Genomic DNA, 23,657 nt, shown 5'->3' with positions numbered 1-23,657 from the left:
TAATGGCAGCCAAAAAAACCTGAGAGGTAGACACAAGATATTGTAGAAAGAGAACTAGTAGAACATGTCAAAAAAAGAGTTAGCTACTGGAGGTGAAAGATGACAGAAGACCTCCTGAAAATCAAGTAGTGGCATCAAAAGAAAAAAGTTGAGAGGAGTAACAGGTTTAGAGGGAAAAGCTGAGGCAAATACAAGTGTCAGAGTGTATCAACTGCTGGAGTCCAGAAGGTCCGAGTTCAAATCCAGCCCCAGACATTTATTGGCTGTGGGACGCTGGGCAAGTCACTTCACCTCCATTTACCTCATTTTCCTCATCCGTAAAATGGACATAATAATAGCACCTACTTCTCAGGGTTGCCGTTAGGATCAAATGAGATATCTGTAAAGCACTTTTGCAAACTTTAACATGCTATATAAAGTTATGCTATCATCGTTATTATTATCATCACTATTATTGTCATTAGGGTTTAGGTTTGAGACTGTTGAGCCTGAGGTGCAGGTAGGACATACAAGGGCATACATGTTTTAGCAGTTAAAGATGCAAGGCAAGACATCAGCAGAAAGACTGACTCTATACATATTGACTTGAGAGTCATCCATGAAGCTAATTAATTATACCTATAAAATGCAACAAGGCAAAGGAAAAGACCACATGTTCTCTCCCATGGGACAAAAGATTGTCTTTCGGTCGAATTATTTGAAAGTGGGCATAATAACAATATTTGATTAATAGGTCAGATTCAAAACAATCATTATAGGTTAAAATGATAGCCCAACTACACATAAGAAGATGAAATTTAATAGGTATAAAGTTCTCAAAAAATCTTCTCAAGTATAGGTTTAGGGGACATGTGGCTGAGCAATGGTCTACAACCTTAAAATGAGTTTAAAGTATCATATGATAACCCCCAAACCTCATCTTACTGTGTAAACCCAGGGTAAACTCTACTAAAACACTGCTGTTTACCAGCACCTAGCATAGTGCCTTACATAGAACAATTTCTTAATAAGTGCTTGTGCAATGGACTGGATTTGTCATTATACATTTAAAGGAAGGGAAAGGAAAAGGAATAAACCTTTATACAGTACTTACTTTGTGCCAACCACTAGGCTAAGCACTTTAATTATTATCTCATTTATCCTCTGGGAGGTAAAGGTGCTGTTATCCCTATTTTACAGTTTTGAAAAAGGAGGCAAATAAGTTAAATGACTTGCCCAGGGTCACACAGCTATTAAGTTTTTGAGGTCAAATTTGAACTCAGGTCTTCCTGGTTCCCAGGAATGTGATACAAAGACCAAAATGGCAGTCCCTGTCCACAAGGTGCTTACATTCTATTACAGGAGACAATAAGGACATACAGATGTACCATTAGTATACAAAGTAAGTGAATACAAGATCACAGGAAGTTGGGGGGTGGGAGACATTAACAACTAAGAAAATCTAGCAAGGCCTCATGGAGAAGATGATCCTTGAGCTGAGATCTGAAACAAGGGATTCTCAAAGGCAGAGGTAAGAAGGGAGGACATTTTAGGCATGGGACAATAGATTGTGCCAGGGAACAGTGAGAGATGGAAGATAAAGGAACAGTAAGATCAGTTTGATTGGACCACCGAGTACATAAAAGTGAGTAATATATAATGCTGGAAACGCAAGGCAGGAGCCTTTGTTGTGAGGAGCTTTAAATGTCAAGCAGAAGAGTTTATATTTGACCCTGGAGGTCATAGGGAGCCATGTTTAATGAGTTCATACCTGTGCTCTAGGATATAAATTTGGTAGCTTTGGAGTGGAGAAGGGAGGGTGTTAAAGCAGGAAGAACAATTCTGAATATTGTGCAAAGCTTGAACTAGGCTGAGTGACTGGAAAGATGAGATCGGATGCTGGAAATGTTTCAGAAGTAACTTTTGTTACTTGGGTTAGATCAAGTAATGGATCACATCTTCTGACCTTTTTTTTAAAAGAAAAACCCTTAGTCACAACTTTCCACCATTAAACCATTCCCCCCTTTCAAATTCCCAAAATAAAAATGTCTTCCAGTGGAATTTCCTTAAGACTTTCCGTATCCCTTTTCACACATATTTGTTTAAGTTCTGTACTATAACGTATTGCCTTATCAACTGTTCATATTTCATTAAATATCATAGTGATCAAAAATTTAATTTGAGGTGGAATTATTTACATCTTCAAGTCTGGGTTTCTAAAAAGTTTCCTTTCTTTTTTATTCTGATAATCTCTTTGATTCCTCTATGACAGTCCTCCTCCAATCCCACATAATGACCCAGGTTTATGAAGAAAATCAGCAGAGTATAAATTCTGATGGGTGCTAACGTGCTGGAAAGGCTCAGGCGATGGCATGGTGACAAATACTATTGTCACAAGCAGGCAAGAGGTTCATCAACAGAAGGCTGGGCAGCAGGTAACTACGATTTTTGGCCTCAGCAACTTCCAAAAAGGTGGCAATTTACACTGGTGGAGGGAGTACTGACAGAAATGAAATAATTACTGACTTTCTGAGATACGTAAATAATTCCCGGCTATAATTTCACTCACTATCCTTTCCCCTTATTCCACTGTGCTTTGTGAAGGAGAGGAGTTCAAAGGATAGTGATTTTTTTTCTTACATGGCATCGTGATCTAGGTTTCTAAAGCTTATTTTTAAGCATAACTCTCACAAGAATCTTTCTAAAATTGGCAGCAAATAGGATTTTTATCCCAAAGGGCAACTGAAGCACTAGACACTGAGTAAGGTAAGCAGAAGTAGACCCAGGCACTGTAATTTCCTAACTCCTGACATCATCACTACTACAGAAAAGGAAACACTCATACCAGTTCAGGAAAATCAAACTGAAACCCCAGCTTTCTTTTGTCACCATTTTTAGTGTTGTGATTAAAAAAGAACAAAAACAAAAACCCTTAAAAGTTTCAAATAAACTATGAGCAAATGTTAAGAGAAAAGGGTGATATTTATAATTATCCATTTTATTTTTATTCACTATAGCAACACTTTCAGGAAAGAGTCTTTACATAAGGGTTTCCTACTTTACAAGCATATTGCAATATACAGTATATACTCTGGATGGATTTGAAAAAAAGACAAAGGGGAAAACAAACACTGAAAGTATTAATGGTTGTATTGTTGTCTTATAGCGGGCATCGAACTTAAGACTGTAAATAATAGAATGTTATTGGATTTGGAATTCTCTTTTTTTCTTGTGAAAATCTGACATCTAAGGAGGCAGTGAAGCAGCTTTATCACAGCAGTGATCACAAGTATACTGCACATTTATTTAATGTCAAAATTTAGATTATTTTTAAGTTTAACTTTCCATAATGTATCAAAACTCATGCTGCCACATTGAAATGAAAGAGACAATATGGAAGGTCCATTCAAAAATGCACTTTGAGCATAAAAATTAAGAAAATTTAATGTGGTTTCCTCCAGTCCCCCTACATACTGATGTTAAGTCCATGGGGAATTTCAAAGTATGTTTATAAGGCATACATGCATACCACTATATCTACCCCCCCAAGGAATTCAATCCCTTTAGCAGCATGAAAAATTGTGAATTTGTGCAGGCTTAAGATTCTCATTTCAATTTTATTTAGGAATCCTAAAGTACATTCCATTGAATGTGAAATCAAGGAAATGATAACTACTGTGCTCACAAATTGAGAATGTACATTTAATCTGTAGCAACTAGACTATGAGAGTATGTGTAAGTGGCAGTTAGAGGAAAGAAAAATATTTTATGGTGTGTTATCAGGTCAAAAACATGGGAAAACAAAGGAACATACAAAGAAAATGTAGTGAAAAAGTGACATGCGAGGTGGTATAATAGCTTTGTTCAGTGCTGTACAAGATGCCTTCAAACAGCAACAATTACGGAGAGATTTATTTCAAACAAACAAAAATAGTCACATACAATAGGAGGCTTTTTGATTACTTTAGGCACAACTCTAAGCAATAAAGCTCATTTAAAGTGCAAATCTGATTTTTTTTTCTATTTTTTTCACTTGTTAAAATAGTTAATAAAGGCTGTCATCCCTATTCAAATACATTTAACAATTGTCTCATTCTCCTGAAAATATTGCACAAATGAAAATAACAAAAAGAAAAACTAAAATGGGCTTCAGCAATGATCACCATTTGAAGCATTCTAAAAGATTTAACTACTTAATGCTCTAATCAATGCTTTTATAGTCATCTGCACCTATACAAGTATTTTTAATTTTCATAAAGGAAAAGGACTAATCTTTTCCAACCTTTAAGCCCCAAGAGCCTGTCTCCATTAATGAACATTAAGGTGCCTTGTTGATAGGTCTGATTACCCTAAAATGACCATAATGGATACTATATCAGGAACCTGATGTAATACTGATGTTTCTTAGTCAGAATTTATGGCAAAAGTAAATCCATTTTTGAGGGTGTGTGTGTGTGTGTGTGTGTGTGTGTGTGTGTGTGTCTGTGTCTGTGTGTGTGTAAGCAATTGTTGTTATCAGGAAGGCCTAAACACGTGTGGCTCATATACCTTCAAAAATGTGTATGTGAATGGTTTTCTGACAATTCATAAGGAAAGATAAGTTAGCAAGCATGGGGACAAATTGCATCTTATAATTTCAAGTCAAAAAAAGACAAACATTTGCCTATTTTCTTTCCAAAGGGATAGTTACCTCTCACCAGTATATTTTTATTATTAAAGGAATCAATGGAAATACATGCAAATGATTTCCTGGCCATATTCCCTTTAATTAGTGGTCAGCAGGTACAAAACTAACAAAAAACCTGACCCAATGTTTCTGGCTATCCACAGCAGTTTTATAAGGGTTACCTCTCTTGGAAAATATTACTCCAGACTGATGCCATTAATGGAGAAATACAAGAGGAAATCTGTAGCCTGATGGCACGCAAACACCACTAGATCTGCGCATGCACTAACTTCTCGGTCCCACAGCTGCCTTGTAAAAGAAAAAAAAGTAACTGAGCGCATCTGTCAAACATTTTAGTAAAGGACTCTTCCCTCCCCAGCTCTAATTCTTGCACAAGCCCTCCTTAGTTTCTAACCACCTTCTAATAAATTTATTGCTCATGCGCACACCCCCATATCAACAAGGAAGAAAGCTAAAAAATAGAAAAGCAAAATCAAAGCTCTTAAGAGTACCAGCTCTTCTCATGATATTGTGGGCTTGCTTAAAGCAAATTTGTGATTTTTCTCAAAATATTACTTATTAAACACAAGTTTTATTATGCAAAATAGTTTTAAATCCCTATACATAACATCAAAGTTTTGTGCAAACATTTCAAGTCAGGTACTTCAGAGTCTTCTGATATTAGCAGAAAGTCAATAAATACAAATATTACAATAAAGTTAAAAGACCTAATTTAAAATATATTATGTAGAACCTTACACACAGGTATCATGAATCCTTAACTTTATAAGTTCAAGACTGAATCACCAGCAAAACTCTTAGCATCTTCAAGTTTTGCAAACAGATGCATCTTCAGCTCCATTTCTAAAATTTACCCAGTAACAACATCAACTGAACATAAAAATTATGCCGATGAGATGTTACAGCAATGTATAGATGTTTACACATAATATGATGCCCTTCAGCCTGGGAAATTTGCCTGATACCCAAAGAAGGCCAGGGAAGATAAGCCAATTAAAGGATTTGTTGATTTTTGCAAGAGAAAAATATAATATACATTAGTAACCTGCCAAAAAGCTTAAGTTCTTAAGATGACTATGAAGGTTTTTACAGAGGCCTCTGAAATATAGTATGAGCCAATAACCTGCTTAGAGATGTGCATTTCCACCAACATCTCTAGCCTTCTAAATAGGGGTTATATTCAAAGGTTTGAGTAAAAAAAAAAGACTCACATTTTAAATAATCATGATTAATAAGAATTATAAAAAAAGGACTATGTCAGCAAACCACACACCTTGAATATTTAGTTGAATACTGTGGTAAAGCATAAATTTTCCGTGGGAAGTAACAAACTGAAGTTTCTTTTGCAGGCCTCTGAGATGGATAAGCAAACATCTTGTTTACCTGAGATAATGAATGTTCAGACGGCGTAGGCTTCAACTAGGTAATGGAATTGAATAGCCAAACTAATCGAAGTTTCTATGTTTTAATATCAAGACTTACAGGCTTTTTAATAGTGCCTTCACCATGGGAATCAGATGTATGGAAAACAATCATAGAATGAACAAATCTTTCCAAAGAAACGGGCATGTGATGATTCTGTCCTTAATGTATCTTTGGCTTAGGGAGACGAGAATACCGTTTAGAGGTCAAACAATCCCCAGAGTGGAAATTGGCAGTTTGATGTTGCATGCTCTCTTTTCTTTGTGTCAGTGGCCTTGGGATGTTTGTCTTGCCTTGGAAGCTCTGAGGCTCTTGTTTGGGACTGCTTATTATTTGCTTCTGTTTAAAAGAGGAGACTGAAGGTGGGCGAAGTTTAGAAGCTTTCTGATTCGGCTTATTTATTAAGGTTGTCTGACTCGTTGTTTGAAGTTTTGCTGGATTACATGTTGTTAACTCTGATGTCTTGCAAGCTGTTGGTCTATTGTGAGATGATTCAGAAATGGTCCCTGGATAAGGTACCAAAGAATTCTCAACTGATGGCTTTTGAAGCTGCAAGGCCTTTGAATGAGTAGTACCAGCTGTGGACAAAGGCTGATTTTTCACAGCTTTCTGAGCTTGGTCTTCTCCTGTACTCACTTGGAAAGAGGGTGCAGATTCCAGTTCACTTGTTTTATTACCAGTCAACTGATTGGGCTTTGAAACATTCCCTGTCATACTCAGATGTTCTTCAGAAGGTATATATGTAGCAGATTCCTTCATAATTAATGGTGATTTTAATGACTGGGGCAGTTCTGTGAGGCCATAATCACTTTTTCGTTGAAAATCATCTGCAAAATTTTCATTTAGACATTCAACATCTTGATGTAAGCCCACAATAGGACTTTTACTGTGGGCCTCGATGTGTTGTGGCTTTATTAGCTTTCCCTGGGCGTGGTCTGTGGGCCTGGGAAGGTTGCTGGAAGGCTGTAGTACTTGAGGCTGTCAAAATGAAAAACAACATTAACCACAGTAAACTTCAAAAGAAATATACTCAGTATTAAGTCCAGGTTATGCTGATCTGGTGTTTAATGTAGCTTGAAAGCTTGAATATGCTTTTTGTACTTAAAAAAAACAAAACCCAGCAAAACCATAAGTGAATTCATGAAACATACAAGAGTGATTATGCAAACAAAAAGTTATGCTGGCTGAAAACTTTAAAGAAATCCCCAAAATAATCAGAAAAAGGGACAAGTTTAGTGACTGACACTGCAGAAAAATTTTTGTTTCATAATTCTATTTTAATAGTTCTAACTGGAAGGTAAGAGCTCTTAGTTAACTGATTTCTTTGATATTATCACCCTATGCATTTGTATTAATCAATTTAAAGTGGTCAATTTACTTAGCACAATTATAAACAAGATCACTTCCCTCCCCCTTGGAATGCATTTTATATAGACTAATTGTATCTGAGTTTGGAATTGTGTTAATCAGCAAATTGTGCTAATTATGTGTCAGATAAAAATGAATTTCAGTGCAACATAGGTGGATAAATCTATTCTACTTTCAGTCTCCTCAATGAAAATATTTGGAGACGTTTCCAAAAGTATTTTTGCCCTGCCTGTGATTACGACAGCTTATGCATATCATATAGTCATACATGTCCGTGCCTATTCATAGACAAAGCTTCCTTAGATAGCCAGATACTCCCTATCCACACAGAGAGAAACATTTTCATATCTAAACCAACAAACAATGTCAATATGCTTTAACAAGTGGTTTAATGTGGGGCCCATGAACTTTTTAAAATATTTTGATAACTGTATTTCAATATAATTGGTTTTCTTTGTAATTATAAGTACTTTATTTTATGCACTACTGTAATCTGCACCAGGGGAGAACATATCCACATTGATGAGATCATAGTTATTTAAGTGCATAACCAACAAATAATCAATCATCATAGAAAACATAAAAACTGACATTTAATCTTGTAAAAGAGAGACACAAATAATATATGAAAGTAAAGGGATGCTGTCCCTTACTATCAGTACAGAATGTACTTTGAATCAATTATTCCTTTAGCAGCAAGCGTACATTGGGGCCATCCACAATCTCTCACCTAGAATCAGTAACTATAAAATAATTACTTGTCTAGAAGTCAATGGTTAGTCTGTGGTCAGGGTAAAGAGTGAGTCTTTAGACACAAACAAAGTTAACTCGGCCAACAGGGAATCAATGATCTTGGTCTAATAATTAGCACAGCATTAACCAGACACAAATAATTCAAGACAGTCATCCAAAATCAAATGGATTTATTTTTAATTAAACTCTTCACAACCTCTTTATAGTTTAAAATTCACGCCACTGTTGATCAAACCATTGTCTATTTCCTTGACTTTTAAAAACTATTTTATCATAGGGTGCTAGCAAAGAAAGATTAAAATGAAACTTTCTCAGACTTTCTGGTAAGATCTCTTTGAGGTAAAGGTAAAGCAGGTCTACTGTGAGCCAGCCATGACTAGAATAAACAAATTAATAATGTAAGTGACTGAGTTCACTATGCAATTTACTCAACATACTCTTTCTTAGGGATCCATGGAAACTAGTCCAATTGAGAGTGGTCATGGAAACTGAAAAAGTAAATTGCGTTATTAGTAGCAGTAGCATAGAGGCACTAAACAAACTAAACACTGGAGGAGAAAAAAAACAACTATTGAATGAAAAAACAAAGACAGCTTCAACATCATTCTTCCAAGGAAAGTTTCCCTTCCCCTTTCAGTGTCTTTAATTTTCTAACACAGAAATATGAACTGTTCTCCCTTCCCTATTTTCTAAAGTAATGTAAAAATTCTAAAAATAGTGGGAATTATGAAAAATCATTTCAAAACTATCTTTCTACAACAGGTAAAGAAAAGCCATGACTACAAATATTTGTCAGCTCAAATTATATAAAGGTAAAGAGGTTTCTGATTATTAGGTGCCATAAAAAACAAAATTCAAATTATTTCATTATGCCTACCCTTCCCAAAACAAGTACACTATAAATTGCACCTATAGGAACCAAATTTTAAAAAGTCGAGTTAACTGTTTAAATAGTGGCATGAATGTTAAAATATAAATTTTATATTAGTGAGTTTAACTGAAAATGAATTCACTTAATTTTCAATTACTGACAGTTTAGACAATGTATGCTGCAAATGTTTACTATTTACCCATGCATAGCTCTTCCAATTCTTAAATACCCAAGTGACTAGAGGTTATCTTGGAAAGAATTCAAACCAAAGTATGAATCTGGTGAGTGAAGCTCAAAAAGTCTAGAACCATGGGAATCTCAGACTTAGAAGAAACCTCAAAGAGTATCTGGTCTGTTTACCTAAAATATGTTTTCTCTCTAAAACAATGTTCTTAACTCAGTAAAGAGCAAGGAAAAAATCTTTTAGGACAGGCTTGCACAACTTGTGGCCTGAGGATTTCTGGTGGCCTGCAAAACATACAGAGGAAGACATCTTTTGTAGAAGAAATCCTTTGGCATGTTGCAAGCCTAAGTGGTGGGCTGCAAGTTGTGCAGGCCAAATGTTTTTAGGGAATGAAGGTGTTTGTGTTTTTATAAAAATAAAATAAAAATTGAACTTACATATGAGACAAAAGCCAGTGAGCTCTAGTGGAAAGAGTTCTAGACTTACGAGTCAGAGAACGTGGATCCTGACTTGTGTTTAACTGTGTTTAACCATCAGTTTAACATCCCTGTAGGTCTCAGTTTTCTCATCCATAAAAGAAAGAGAGTTGGTCTCTAACGCTCTTTCTAGTTTTAAATCTATGATCCTGTGATCCTATGAACTAATCAGCAATGTTCCTGACTCCTCAAAAGTAATCAGTGCAGTTAGTTTTCTACAAAAATTCATTAATGGGTTTTACAGATTATTATCATTTAAAATTTAATAATATGATGTGCTTTATCTACTCTAACATAAATGTTTTACTTCTCACCAATGCCTCCTCATGGCATGGATGTAACCTTGAGTTCATAAGAGCCATGCAATTAAGAATGCAAGCTCTGGCAGGTTGTATACCATGCTGGAAAGGCCTTAAGTTTGGTCCTAAGAATCAACTATGTGTTTTCCAAGAACCAGCTATAGTTAAGTAAGGAGGCTCCTTACCAGTAGGCTGGCCACTTGGCAATGAATTCTTTGGACACAGCAACCAAATTCAACTCTAGCAATATCTTAGTGTATTTTTCTCTTAGAGAATAGTATAAAAGCATTACTAATACAAGAGGGGCAATTTGCCTTTGATACTACAAAGATTATACAGAAAAAGCCCAAAACATTATCCTTTAAAAGCTAATATTTACTAGACATTAGAACAAACTGGGCAAACTGACTACATATTGCAAAGGACAGAATGGTACTTTTTGATAGCTTTATGAGCCTTTAGGATCTCCCCAAATTCTAATAATGTCATTGTCAAAATACTATTTAAAAAATGTTCAAGGGAGATTAATGGAAAACCTGACATTGTAATTTAGAATGTTGTTGTTGAACGCTTTTCTTTCCTAATCAGTTTGTAGCTAACATATTTTTGTTTCTTGTTACATGAACTAAGATAAGGGTTAATTACAGACTATTTGAAATACAGCAACCATATGCCAAACCAAAGCAACAGATATGGTACAGATATGTAGACAAAAGTCTACATGTTTCTAGAAGAAACATTGAAAAAATGAAGCACAATAATCATTTTGTGCTATCTATACAGTTAGCCTTAGAATTAGTCTGAAGTTTATCTGTGCACAAAAAAAAAGGCAAAGGTCCTTAGCAAAAATCCTTATCATTTTCTCAAGGTAGGGCATTGGGAAGTGACTTTGGGTATCAGGCTTCACACAAGGAAAGAGCACTGGATTGAGAATGAGAAGACCCGGCTTCAAATTAATACTTTGTGACTTCGGACAAATCATTGGTTTCCTCATCTCTAAAATGAATGTGCTGGACTCGAAGGAAGAAACTTACCAACTCTAAATTTCTGCCCCTCTGATCCTAATCAGTCCTCTGGCTCCCTTTACCCTCTTATTCTGTTTTCAACACTAAGCTTCTTAGCCTATGATGACCACAACATGTTGGTCATTTAATCCAAATATTTTAGAAAGGGCATAATGGGGAATAATATTCCCGAGAAGACCTGAAGCTGGGATGGCCACAGAGACCAAGGTAGTGAGGGATCCAAATATGGAGAATAATATTATTAGGTGGAAAGAATTCTCTACACTCAATGTTTAATGTCCCTGGAGGTAGCTTTGGTGGGGGACCGATAAAAATACACTATTTTTTTTAAAATTTCTCTAAGTACCTATAATTATACCATAGTCACTTTCAGTAAACTGACTGCTGGAGATTTCAAACTGAATAAAAACTTTAATCATGTGGCTAATAAGGAAGAAGCATGACATTTTCATTAAAGGTAACCCAACTCTAAATTAAAGATCTTGGATCCACTTCGAAAGTTTTTCTGGTATATGTAAAAGTTGGTTCTCAAGCATTTTGAGGGATTGGGAGGAGGGAAGGAAATGGAGTAATATATAGCATGACTAATTCGTGCAGGACTTTGACATGCATGCATCATGCAAAGTGGGAAAAACAATGGTTATGGAAAAAGGTGGTGGAAAGAAATCTGAAATTGTACTGTACCACGCTTTATCATAGAAGTAATGGACTAACTTCTCAACTCCTTGCCAATGGCAAAATGGGAAAGCAGAGACAAGAAAAAGACAAGGACAATGATGTCAGAGGACCAACACACAACAACGAGTAATTGCCATGACAGAATAGCAACTTAGAGGTTTTAACTTCTCCCTTAGGCATCACTACTTATTGAATTTAATAAGCTTTATTCAAAATGAATTAATTTTTAATTCTTACTAACATCTAAAGTGTTCTAAGAGTCATTTCAAGTAATTATCACCTCAAAAAATAACTCTTCAAACTAAAGGATTCACATACAGGACTTTGTATCAATGAGAGATAAAATAATTTTGCTATAATTTAATGTGTTCACACCTAAGAGCTGAGTGAAATGTATTTTTGCATGATTTTATAAGGAAATGAAAATCAGTGTTAATCATTTTAGATCTCCATCCATCTTGCATGTTAGAACACACACACACACACACACACACACACACACACACACACACACACACAGCTTTCTAGATTTCTCCACCATACTCAAATTATTTTATTCATTTCCTTTGCCACTACTCAAGTAACAGAGTCCACCGGAAGTGTAATTTGGTTCTCAAGTTTTATTACAACATAAGTATGATACTGCTTTTCCTGGGCTATCAAGAAGCACCCATTCTGTTATCAGCAGACATTCAATATATATAACCACAAAAGAACTATGTCCGTGCATAGTGTTTGGCTTCATAATAGAAATTTTCTACATTCATTATCTACCTAATCATCTTTCAGGATTTTTAAGCAATCAGCACACCCTTTTTCTCCTAAAAATGTTGCTTTAGGCAGACCTTAGAAAAACTGCAGGAAGCATTTGATAGCTAAACAAATAAATTAATCTTCAAATAAAATGTAACAAAGGAGAATAATGTAAAAACAACTTTTAAAACTATGAGAATAATTCACAATTTAAGACCAAATGATGGTCTAAGTCCATTCTTGTCCAGCACACAGCCACTGAATGCTATAGTGCAACTTAATTTCCCTGGTCTCTAACCTTCACAGCACACATCAGAACTGCCTAGAGCTGAACCCTGAAAATTCTCTTTCCACATGTGGATGATTAAACTGGACAGAATCTACTTCTTTAAAGTGGAAGTGTTTGAGCACCAAGATGCTACAGTTACAATAAGAAATCAAAGAAAGGTGACTTCAAATTATCCCATCATATTAATGACTATTTACCCAGCAGATTTCTGATGAAGAAACTTTTACATGGAAGAAATGAAACACTATAGTTTCTAGTATCTGCAACAAGTGTCATAAGAAGCATATCCTAAGCAGCAACTGATAGGAGTACGCAGATATTACTGTGCAGTTAATTAACAAGTGACTGTATCACACAGCATATAAAGGAACCTAAATACCTGAAAATATTCTGAAACTGCAATTCTTGCCAAATTTAGCTAACAAATTACTGATCTGAAAATGCAATTTATTCATTTTTTACTGTTTTAAACTAAAATTCAGTTCAAACTCAATCATTTGTAGTGTGTTAAGGGAACTATGACTTCACTTCCTCCTGTCTCCCCACTCAGGCCCTTACTGTCATTACCTGGATAGGCAATGAGTATCCAAAATCAAATCACCTTGCTCTGAACAAACTTAGGTACTTTGGGGCGTTGTAAACTACATACAAACGGGTGGCAAGGGGAGCTGAGAAGGAAGGAGAAGAGAGAGAGCTCAGAAAAATTCTTAAAATAAAACTGAAATTCACATAATAAGGGGTTTCAATTTTTGATTACCCCCACAATGCGGAGTTCTCTGTAAGTACAGACTATACAGAATGGGCTCCATAAAATGCTGCTTCCATGAATCTCAGGACTCCATGCATCAGTATGATATAATGGAGAAGATTCTAGACTAGGAATCAGGAAGTACAGGGTTCAAATTCAACATCACACACACACACACACTCTCACATATTAGCCATTTGGGCCTCAGTTTCCTGTCTGTAACATGATATGGGCTATATTTGGCCTCCAAAATTCCTTTCAACTCTAATTCTATGAAACTATGAGCCTGTGACCTATGAGTCTAAGAGGACCATTGTCAACCCCTACTCTTCCCCCCAAATACTTCCCTATTGACTTATGAAAAGTCAGCCTTATGGCTGTTTGACAGGGTACATCAAATACTAAAGTAATGTTCAAACTTAATACTCACTCCTATCGACAGAATTTGGTTAAGTATATGCTTAGTGAATTTATTTAACAAAAGAGTTAGAAAGTAAAAATCCCTAGGTGAACACAGCCATGGGAAAAAATCAATCTAGAAGTTTAAAACATTACTCAGAATACTGAAGAGGGTGCACTGTATTTCCAGCAATGGGGCAATGAAACATGTCTATCAACAGGACACGATAAATAATAGCATGAAGTAAGAAGAGGGTAATTTTTTTTTTTTAATGTGAGTTTGGGCATAAAGGGGCTGCAGAGTTTTACTAGCCATCAGTGAAAGGAAAATCCTGACAATTTTTACATTGCTTTTGTGAGGTAATTTCTTTCTTGTTGAGAGGCCAATGAACAGTCAGTGGTGATAACATTAGTTATAAAAACTTAACACACCAGCAAGTACTTAGGAGAACCATGTGAACTTACTGGAATTTTTTAAGCAGTCTGATGCTTTTGATTGGATACAAAATTACTCTGAGGCATAATAAATTGAGTTTAATTCTTTTTAAAATAATTCCATTTGTGAAAATTTCATCATTTATACAAAAATCTTAAGAAAAACATTTTTACTATTTTAAGGATCTTTATGGATATAGGAAGGAGCTTTGCCACGCCAAGGGCATGAAGAAGGGCACCACTTCTTGGTGAAGAGTACATGTACTCAGTGCTGTAAGGCAAAGGTAGAAATCATTTGAGAACATATGTATGTAAAATGTTATTTTTCAGATTTCAAACCATTTAAAAAACTTTTTTCTTATCCTTCAATCTGGTTTTTATTTTTGGAATATGTCTCATTTAAAAACAGTTCAAAAAAAGAATACAAGTTGTTTTTTCTTTAACATCTTTTCAACTGAGTCTATGACACTGATTAAAGTTTGCTATTTTTTTTAGATAAAGGCACCCAAACTTCAAATTAGGTAAACTGTCTTCTACCTGAGAGTTGCTGTTTTTATTGACTTCGGAAACTGTATTTTAATTTCAGCTACAGCAAACATTTTAAAATAGCTTTCTGTAAATAACAAGCTGTAGCAATGTTTACAAATAACTGATAGGAACTCATCATTTCTAATACATCCTTTGGACATGGATCTGTTGGCATGAATTTAATGAGAAATAATTTACAGAAGGGAGGAACAAATTACATTAAGTGCTCAAAGAGTTAATTTAGCTAAAAAGGAAATCTCCTGGTACACTGGGATTTGCTAAAGAAAGCAGAGTTTATCTTCTAATTCTCCCTAGATTTATGAAGTAAAGACAAAAGTTGAAGATGAATTAGGTTTCCTTGGCAATGTCATTTAATCTTGATTAGGATAAAGGCTTTAGCCTTTTTTTTAAGTCCTCTACAATACTTAAACCAGGTACCCTAAAATGAAGTGAATAAGCCTATTTGTAATACATGTTAAACCATTAAGATTATTCTGCTAATCCACTGCCTCCTACATATATCACAGAAAAGGTTGTATACTTTTGTTACTTTAGCTTCCTTTTCTCTCACTAGCTTTTCAACCTTTTGCAATTTAGCTGTTGCTCTCTCTAAAGTTATCAATGATCTTTTTAATTGCTAAATCTGATGGACTTAATTCCTTTATCTTCTTGACCTCTCCAGCATTTGCCACTGCTAGCCAGCCTCTTTCTCCTGGATATTCTTTCTGGGTCTTTGGAACACAGCTGTCTTATGGGCTCTCTTCTGGCTGACCGACCACTCCTCAATCTCCTTTATTGAATTACCACAGATATGCAACTTCCCATCTACGAGTGTACCCTCTGCCCTAGGATGATTTTTCTTTTTTCTCTGCTTTCTTTTTTTGGCAACTTCATTAGCTTCCATATAGGTTTAATTATCATTTTTATGCAAATGACTTCCATCTCTACATAGAGCTCTAGTCTGTCTCCTGAAGTCCAGTCACACATAACCATAGTCTATCAGACATTTTGAACTGGATGTTTCACAAGCATATCAAACACAATACATATGAAAGTAGCTCTCATTAACTCAACATGTGTCAAAATAGCTCTCATTATCTCTCTCCTAAATCCACATCTCTTTTAAATTTCCATCTTATTGTTAAATGCGTACACATCCTTCCAGTCACCCACAATTGTAATGTCGGTATCATTCTGGACTCCTTCACCCCATCTTCCAAATCTCTTTTGGTTCTACCTCTACATATCTCACATCTACCCCCTTTCCTCTTCAATCATAAGACTATCACCCAAGTTCAGGTCATCACCTCTCACCTTAATTACTGCTGTAGCCTCCTAACTGGTCTGCCCTCCTCAAGTCTCTTCCCATTCCAACCCATCTGCTACAAAGGTGCCAAAACAATATTCCCTAAAGCACTGGTCAGATCATGTCACTCCTCTTCTCAATGATGTTCAGTGGCTCTCGCTCCCTATTACTTTTAGACTAAATGCTTGGCATTTAATGTCCTTTACAATTCATTACTACTTCTCTTACACTCCACAACGTGATCTGTCTCCATAGACGTTCTCTCAGAATCCGCAGTTCCTTCAAAGCTTTGAGAGTAGCACCTTCTAAACGATGGCTCTTCTAATCCTTCTGGTTGACAGTTCTCCCCTCAATGACTGGCACATGTACATGTTGTCTTCCCCTAATAGAATATAACCTCCACAAGGGGAGTTGTTTCACTTTTATCTTCTTTATTATCAGTGCCTCACACAGGACCTGCCACATAGTAGCTGCTTAATAAATACTCATCAATTGCTTGATTTTTATTTTGAAATTTTCTTAACTAGTCAAAACACCTCACAGGCAACTAAATGATTGGCAATCATTTTGGTGAATAATTTTTCAGGTCAGCGTTGCCATTTCATAGAAGGAGCTTCTAAAGGTGTGTACAGTGACTTGTTAAATATTATAGAAGTCAAATTGAACAGAACTGAGAACCCCCAATGGACAAAAGGAAGGTCATGGTTGCCTGACTGTGAGTTCCACTGAAGATGAATATAATTGCTATCCCTGGAAATCACTAGAAATAGGCTTTCAATTAGGTTTCTAAGGGGAAAAAAGCATTATGAAAAAATTACTGATAGGCTTCATAGAATTAAAACATAATGTATTACGGTTGTTCCAAAGAACAAACCTGGCATTTGCTTAAAGTATTAGGGTCTGTTTTTGTCTCTCTTTTAAAAAAATACTCATTTTTCCCACTCCTTAAAAAACACTCCTCTCCTCCTTCAATAAAGTCTTCCCAGGCTTTAGTCAGTGAGTCAACAAACATCTCAAACATTCACTTGAGGTCAGGCCTGTGCTAAGCAGTGTTATATCCTTGTACAGACTGTCTGCTCAGCGTACTTATTCTTTTACTCCTTGGGAAGTTGTGGGTTATAGTCGAGAGAGTATTGAATTTGGATTCAAGATCTGTGTTCAAACCCAACTCTACCACCAACTAGCTACAGAATCATGCATCAGTTAAAACTTTAAGTCTTAATTTGAAAAAAAGAACTAATAATAGATAGATTACATATCAATCTGACAGAGATACTGTGAGGAAAGAACTTTGTAAACTACAGTCTTCAAAATGGGAACTAGTCTTTCTGTTTATCTATAGCAGACTACATTTTAGTTATAATTTTTTGGATTAGAAAACAAAACCTGTGAAATAAAGAAACAGGAGGAAAAAACCTCCTCCTATTAATTTATCTCTTCTTGATTATCAAGGAAACAGAATTTTAGCACCAAATGAACAGGCCATAACAAGACTTTCATTCAGTTTCTTTTGCAAAAGGAAGCAATCATTCATTTTCATTATAACAACAATAAGCTCTAACTGATATGTCACTTTGCAGGTTACAATTATACTTTGCTTTTCTTGCAACAACTGGGTGAGGTAGATAACTAGTGCAAGTATTAAATTCCTATTTTATAGATGAGGAAATGAAACTTAGAGGACTTAAATGACTATTCCCCAGTTACACAGCAACCAAGTGCAAAAGTAAGTACTCAAACCCAGGCTTCTGACTGCAAGGACAAAGTTCTTTTTATATAACCCTACCTACCTTTCAAGGATCAAAACAAGTTTCATACGTATATAAATTCATTTTTTTATAACTGACATTATTCAAAATTGCTCTAGTCCACTCTATGATGAAACGTTATCAGGAAGGATAGGAAGATTTTCTTTGTCTCATAACCTGCAATAAACACTTGCAATGCTGTAAATAAAACAACTATAACTATTAAGCAGCCTTAACAAAAAAGCTGCAAAAAAAAAAACCATGGCATGTCTCTATGCAAAGCTACTGAGTCAAACATCTAGGGACAAAATTCCTTTCAGCCACATATATATGGTAGCCAACAAAATTTATATGAACAAATAAAAGATTTTCATTCCCACATTAATTTACTGAATGTTTTATTAAAGTACCTATGTACAACACCCTGTGTTAGGCACCCAGAGAATATAAAATAACGTATTACCTCTCCCTGCACTCCACAAGTACACAAATAAGACCTACTTCCATTCATTTGGCCTTACTTTTCTCCTACAGGCAAAACTGATATAGAGGTCTTAAAGAATCCAACAGTGGTACTAAAAGCAGAGAAGACTAGAACATGGAAGTAGGGATATGGAAATCAAAGAAGAAAGAAGGGCTACTTGGAAAAAAGATAAAGCAGATAGAAAGCTGAAGAGAGAAAGAAAAAACGAATGGAAAGAGGAAGGTTAGAAGAAGCAGAGAGGAAAAGGTACCCAATTGCCTCAGAGAAAGGGAAAGGAGAAAACAATGACCAGATGAACATAAGCGTCCTATATTTAGTTCCCATATCAATCATGACAAAATACTGAAAATAACACTGAACATGAAGTTCTTTCTTCAATGGAAATTCCACTAATAGGAGAGTAGTTAGGAGGGAAAGTCAAAGCAAAGAGGCATCGCCATCAAAGACAAATTCAATTTACTTTCTCATTTTTCCTAAAGGCAGCACTATTTAAAATTCATCCTGATATTTCATAGTTCTAAATTTAGACATGTCATCAGACATCATGTGTAATAAAAAAATTCATATTCCTACCTGTTTAAAATTTCCCCCATTTAGAATAACTGGAACTTTGCACAAAGGCCTAACAATGACAACTGATAGAGTTCACAAGTTCGAGAAAATCCATGAAAACGGCATTTCAATAAATATATAAAATAGTACCAACTTACCAGATGTGCACATAGTAAGCATATTGTATAACACAATAAATCTAGTTTTAGAAAAGCAAATCAAAATTAACAAGTGAATTAGGGATCAAATAACCAAGTTGTTAGCAGTATTAGTAAACCATGCATATCTGAAAGCCAAGTACTTTCCTATCCTATAAACATTGAATGATCATAAATTCAAAAGAAATGCTAGTGACAACAAAGCTTTCTTGTAAGGTGTCTTTTTAATAAAGACATCTCCTTACTGAAATGCATTCCAAAGACCTTAAGAAATACTGAAGCAAATCTGTATTTATAAATGAAGTCAACTCCGTTCTGGATACATTATGCCTATGCAGACATATGTGAACATGTTTTAAACATACCTAGATAAAAAAAGCACTGTTTACTCATCTTAAGGTTATAAAAAACGAAAAATATATTAAGCACAATAGATACATATGTATATATTTTTATAGGGCTTATGCCACTCATAACACTTGAGGCTTGAGTTTTGTTAGAATAAAATTAAATTTTAATAATTTTTATGAAAGTCTAAGTTGTAGTCATTTACATGCGATCAAAGATATGTGTTAAGTTAAGAAATAGCAACATAGAAATCATATGCCAGCAGCTTTTTCAGGCTGGGAAAGAAGGGTGCTCTAGAATGAACATTTCGTGCAAAGGGGAAATGTCTACTGGAAGCCAAGGTGAGGTATGAGTGAGAGATCCAGACTCACTCTGTCTGCGGTGCGGTGGTACAGTCCGAGGGCTCCCTTGGAATGAGCCCTGCCAGGGAGAGAAGGAGGGAGCAGAATACCCACCCTGTGCAGAGAGAGAAAGAAGGGAGAAGGTATAATAAAAAAGGGAACAGAAAAAGAGAGAAACCAAAAGCCATACTGTTTCCTTTTGAAAGAAAAAAAATAAAGCCAGTGTTAAAAAATTTTAGGCTTGGTTTCAACTTTTATCCATACCACAAAGTGCTCTGAGTACATCATCAGTAGTCAAGTTGTCAGTTTTCTTACATCGAGGCAAAGATTTTCTTTGAACCTAAGAAAATCTGAAATTAATGATAAGAATGTGTCCTGCTAGGTATTTTTTGTTTTTAGAAAGTAGTAAGTTATATTCTTTTTGTAGGACTAGGAAACATTAAAAATGGAAGATGTGACTTGAAATATTAAATATGTTACTCTAAAAATAGCACCAAATATGAACGAGGCAAAGAATCAGTGATATGAAAGGGTGTTTAAAAAAAAAGTTCGAAATTGGAAAGAATCAGAGCATTAACAGGTAAGATAAAGAACATTGGCTTAAAATGATAAAATGATCAGTATTAGGAGAGACCTCCAACTTAGGCAGTTGAGTTTGTAACTTGCAACAAATCATTGTATACATGTTACAATATGCAAATGTATGCCTCCAGATCTAAATAATCTGAATATCTCACTTACTAAAACATTATTCAAAAGACAAAACTTTGAACCTAATACAGGAAGTTTTATGTTATTTAAATCAAATAATGTTTAAATGACACAAATTAATATGCATTTTCCTCAAACTTTAAAAATGTTTTTCTAAGATTATTAATGAATTTTCATATCAGGAATTTTCTATCTCTGTAGTGAAAATAGAGCCATTCAGTCTACTATAGATGTCTCTATTAAAATACCAGACTAAATCTTATTTCTCAGAAATTTAAAGAAAAATACTTAAGAATAAGAATCACTTTGTTTTACTGATAGATACCTACTGCAGGATCAGGTAACGTAGCAAAATTGTTAAGAGAACCTCACCAAGAACTTGATAGGGGGTGGGAGGGGAGGGAGACAATCTGTAGCAGTTATCAGAGGTAACATCTTTTGAGAGCCAGGCTTACTGTGAGGTGTTGATAAAGGTCAGAGCACAGAGGGTCTAGTCTTAACTCTATTACTAGCTGTATGTGTGTGGTATGTGTGTGATTGTCAAGCAGCCTCTCTGGATTTTTTTCCTTGTCCATAAGACTAGAGTGGTGGCCCCCAAGATGCCATGTCAAGAGATAGCCAATGATTCATTTAACCAATCATTTATTAATTACCTACCACATGTAGAGCACCGAGCTAGGTGCTAGGGGAGATACAAAGATAATTAAGACATGATTCATTCCATCATGGGGTTTGCAATATAGTCTACATGAAGGAAAACCTGATGTTTGGGGACAAGAACGATGTACTGCTATGTAAAATGTTTCTGGAGTGTCTAAAATGAGTATTTTTTAAGTTTAAAGAGGAATGGCAATAATAGCATTCACAGAGGATTGTTAAGTGAAGATGATTCATGGGTAATATGACTATTGAAATAGTATTTTGGGGGTCAGACAGCCCAAGTGGCTGGGGTAGATTTATGCTCAAATATGAATAGTTAATCCCACTTGGCTGCCTAGCTGGGGCTGCTACTTAAGGGTCTAAGAAAAATAATGAACAGTGTCCTGAACTTGGAGTCAAGAAGATCCGAGTTCAAATCCCACCTCTGTCACCCACTGGTAGTAAGACATCTGGCAAATAACCACTCTGAGCCTGTTTCCTCATCTGAAAAATTTAAGGGTTACACTAGGTGGCTTCTAATATCCTTTTCAGTCCTAAATCTTTGATCCCAGAAGAATGCCAAAACAGAGCTTTAAAAAGGGAAAAAAAAAAAACAAAAACACTCATTCATTCTATGTCCAAGACCTAACTACTTAAACAATCTCTCCAGAGAGATGCTTTTCTTGAACACTTAAGAATCTTTTCCAGTGAGAGAGAGGACAACCTCATCAAAACTCTGAGGATGAAAGAGAATTCCTACTTTGGCCCCAAGGAAATAAATACTTTCCTAAAATGTGTGAAAATGAGCTTCTAAATACCCAAATCTCCAGAAGAAACTCAAAGGTCAACTGTAGAGTAATTCTGGGAGCTATACACTGGAATGCTAGGGTTGAAACAGTAAATACCCATTGTACACAGTTTTCTTTCTCCCTATACTGAGAGACAGAACTTAGATTTAATCTTCTGTGTGTTCTGGTTCTTTGTACTCTTCTTGTAGCCAGGGTGGCTGAGTAAAGTGATTAAGAAAAACACATGGACTAGTCCTCCATAGGTTTAGTTTAGGTTACAGAACAGAATAGAGGCAAGCCAGAGGAAAAGAAGCTCCTTTTTCAGGGATAAGGCTTCACTACTCACACTCTTCAACAGTCTTTCAGCTCAAGACCAGAACCTCTTTATTTTACCTGTTTTCTTTTCAAACATAAAGGGAGTAGGGTGATTTTGGTGATTGATGAGTTTCAAATTCCACCAGCCTCATCTGGATCTTAATGATGTCATCTTATCCTCAATATATTAGTTTGGAGGAGGGGTTGTAATTGTGTTTGGGGTTTTTTTGGGGGGGGGGTAGAAAATGAGTTCTTTAATAATTTGAGAGAATATTTATGAATAGCAATTGTTTCTGTTTTGCCCAGAAACCCTGAGGGTCTTCCTTTCCCAGATTAATTTTTTTTTTGACTAGGTAAAAAAGGCCACTCTTTGCCTCATTTCCTACCTAGCTTTCATCACTGAGTGGTGATCCATTGAATCAGATCCACAAAAAGATCTTAACTTAAAAAGTCCGTGGTGTCCCACTGTATTCAGGGTCATCTCCAGTCATCCTGATCTATATCTTGCTACAGGATCAGATGACTCCAGAAGAGAAAGTGAGACTGGTGACTTTGCACAGCCTCTCTTACTTAAATCCAATTCACTAGCAAATAATTGCATCACCTCCTTGTTATCATGGTCCTCTTCAAGAATGAAGGACAAACAATAAGAGAATATTTAATGGCATCCTACCAAATACATAATAGTTTTCACAAAGATGAGCAAAATTTAATTCTAAAATGCTAAGACATTTCAGAATGTTTTTGAGAAACAGTTGAACCTCATTCTTTCCTTTAGAGCGTGGCAGATGAGGTAGCATTAAGTTAACATTTCTGACTGGGGGGGGAGGAAGACCCCGTTTGACTGCAACCAATAAATCTAGATGTTGGGCTCTTTGTTTTTGGAGGAGGAGCAGAAGGGTGGCAAGAGGCAGAGAGTAAGAGGATCTTGGATGTGTAATTTCATTGGTACAGGTAATCCCAGTAAGGAAACTCCTATCAATACAAAGTCTTCAAAAAAAAAACCAACCCAAAAAACAAAACCAAACAATCAATACCACTTTAAATATACTTTAAAACCAGAAAAAGTAATAACTTTTCAGGTGGTATTCCTTCATTCATATAACTGCTCCCCTCCCATAAGTAAAAGATTGACTTATAGTGTTTTTTTTTTAATTCTTCTGATTGCAAAAAAAAAAAAAATTAACGGAAAAATAAAAATAAGAGATTGTGTTTAAAAATTTAAGACACATTTGATAATTAAGCCAATTTTAAAAACTTAATTTTATTATACTTATTTTATAACAAAAATAGAAAATATAATTTCAATAAGAACAAAGGCATTTTTAAATCATTTGCTTTCTCTTGTTCATTTCACAAATATTTATAAAAGG

At 35.4% G+C, this 23,657-nt stretch overlaps 1 protein-coding gene across 15 annotated transcripts in view; it reads right to left on the bottom strand.

The window, feature by feature from the left end:
• Positions 1-2,942: 2,942 nt before the first annotated feature.
• Positions 2,943-23,657, bottom strand: part of CCSER2 (coiled-coil serine rich protein 2) — a 123,960-nt gene continuing 103,245 nt past the window's right edge. For 10 of the 15 annotated variants that reach the window (XM_072628528.1, XM_072628531.1, XM_072628530.1 and 7 more), the window contains one exon: positions 2,943-7,066. In XM_072628528.1, coding sequence (XP_072484629.1) covers positions 6,251-7,066 — 816 coding nt within the window. In that variant the 3' untranslated portion in view covers positions 2,943-6,250. Of the gene's footprint in view, positions 7,067-19,861; positions 19,947-23,657 lie in introns of all 15 variants that reach the window. The other 5 variants (XM_072628532.1, XM_072628533.1, XM_072628543.1 and 2 more) reach the window with 3 other exon arrangements.

The sequence above is a fragment of the Notamacropus eugenii genome, chromosome 1, assembly GCF_028372415.1.
Source record: "Notamacropus eugenii isolate mMacEug1 chromosome 1, mMacEug1.pri_v2, whole genome shotgun sequence".
NCBI lineage: Eukaryota > Metazoa > Chordata > Mammalia > Diprotodontia > Macropodidae > Notamacropus > Notamacropus eugenii.
Note: the sequence above shows the minus strand (reverse complement) of the source record. Positions and strands in the feature narration are given on the sequence as shown.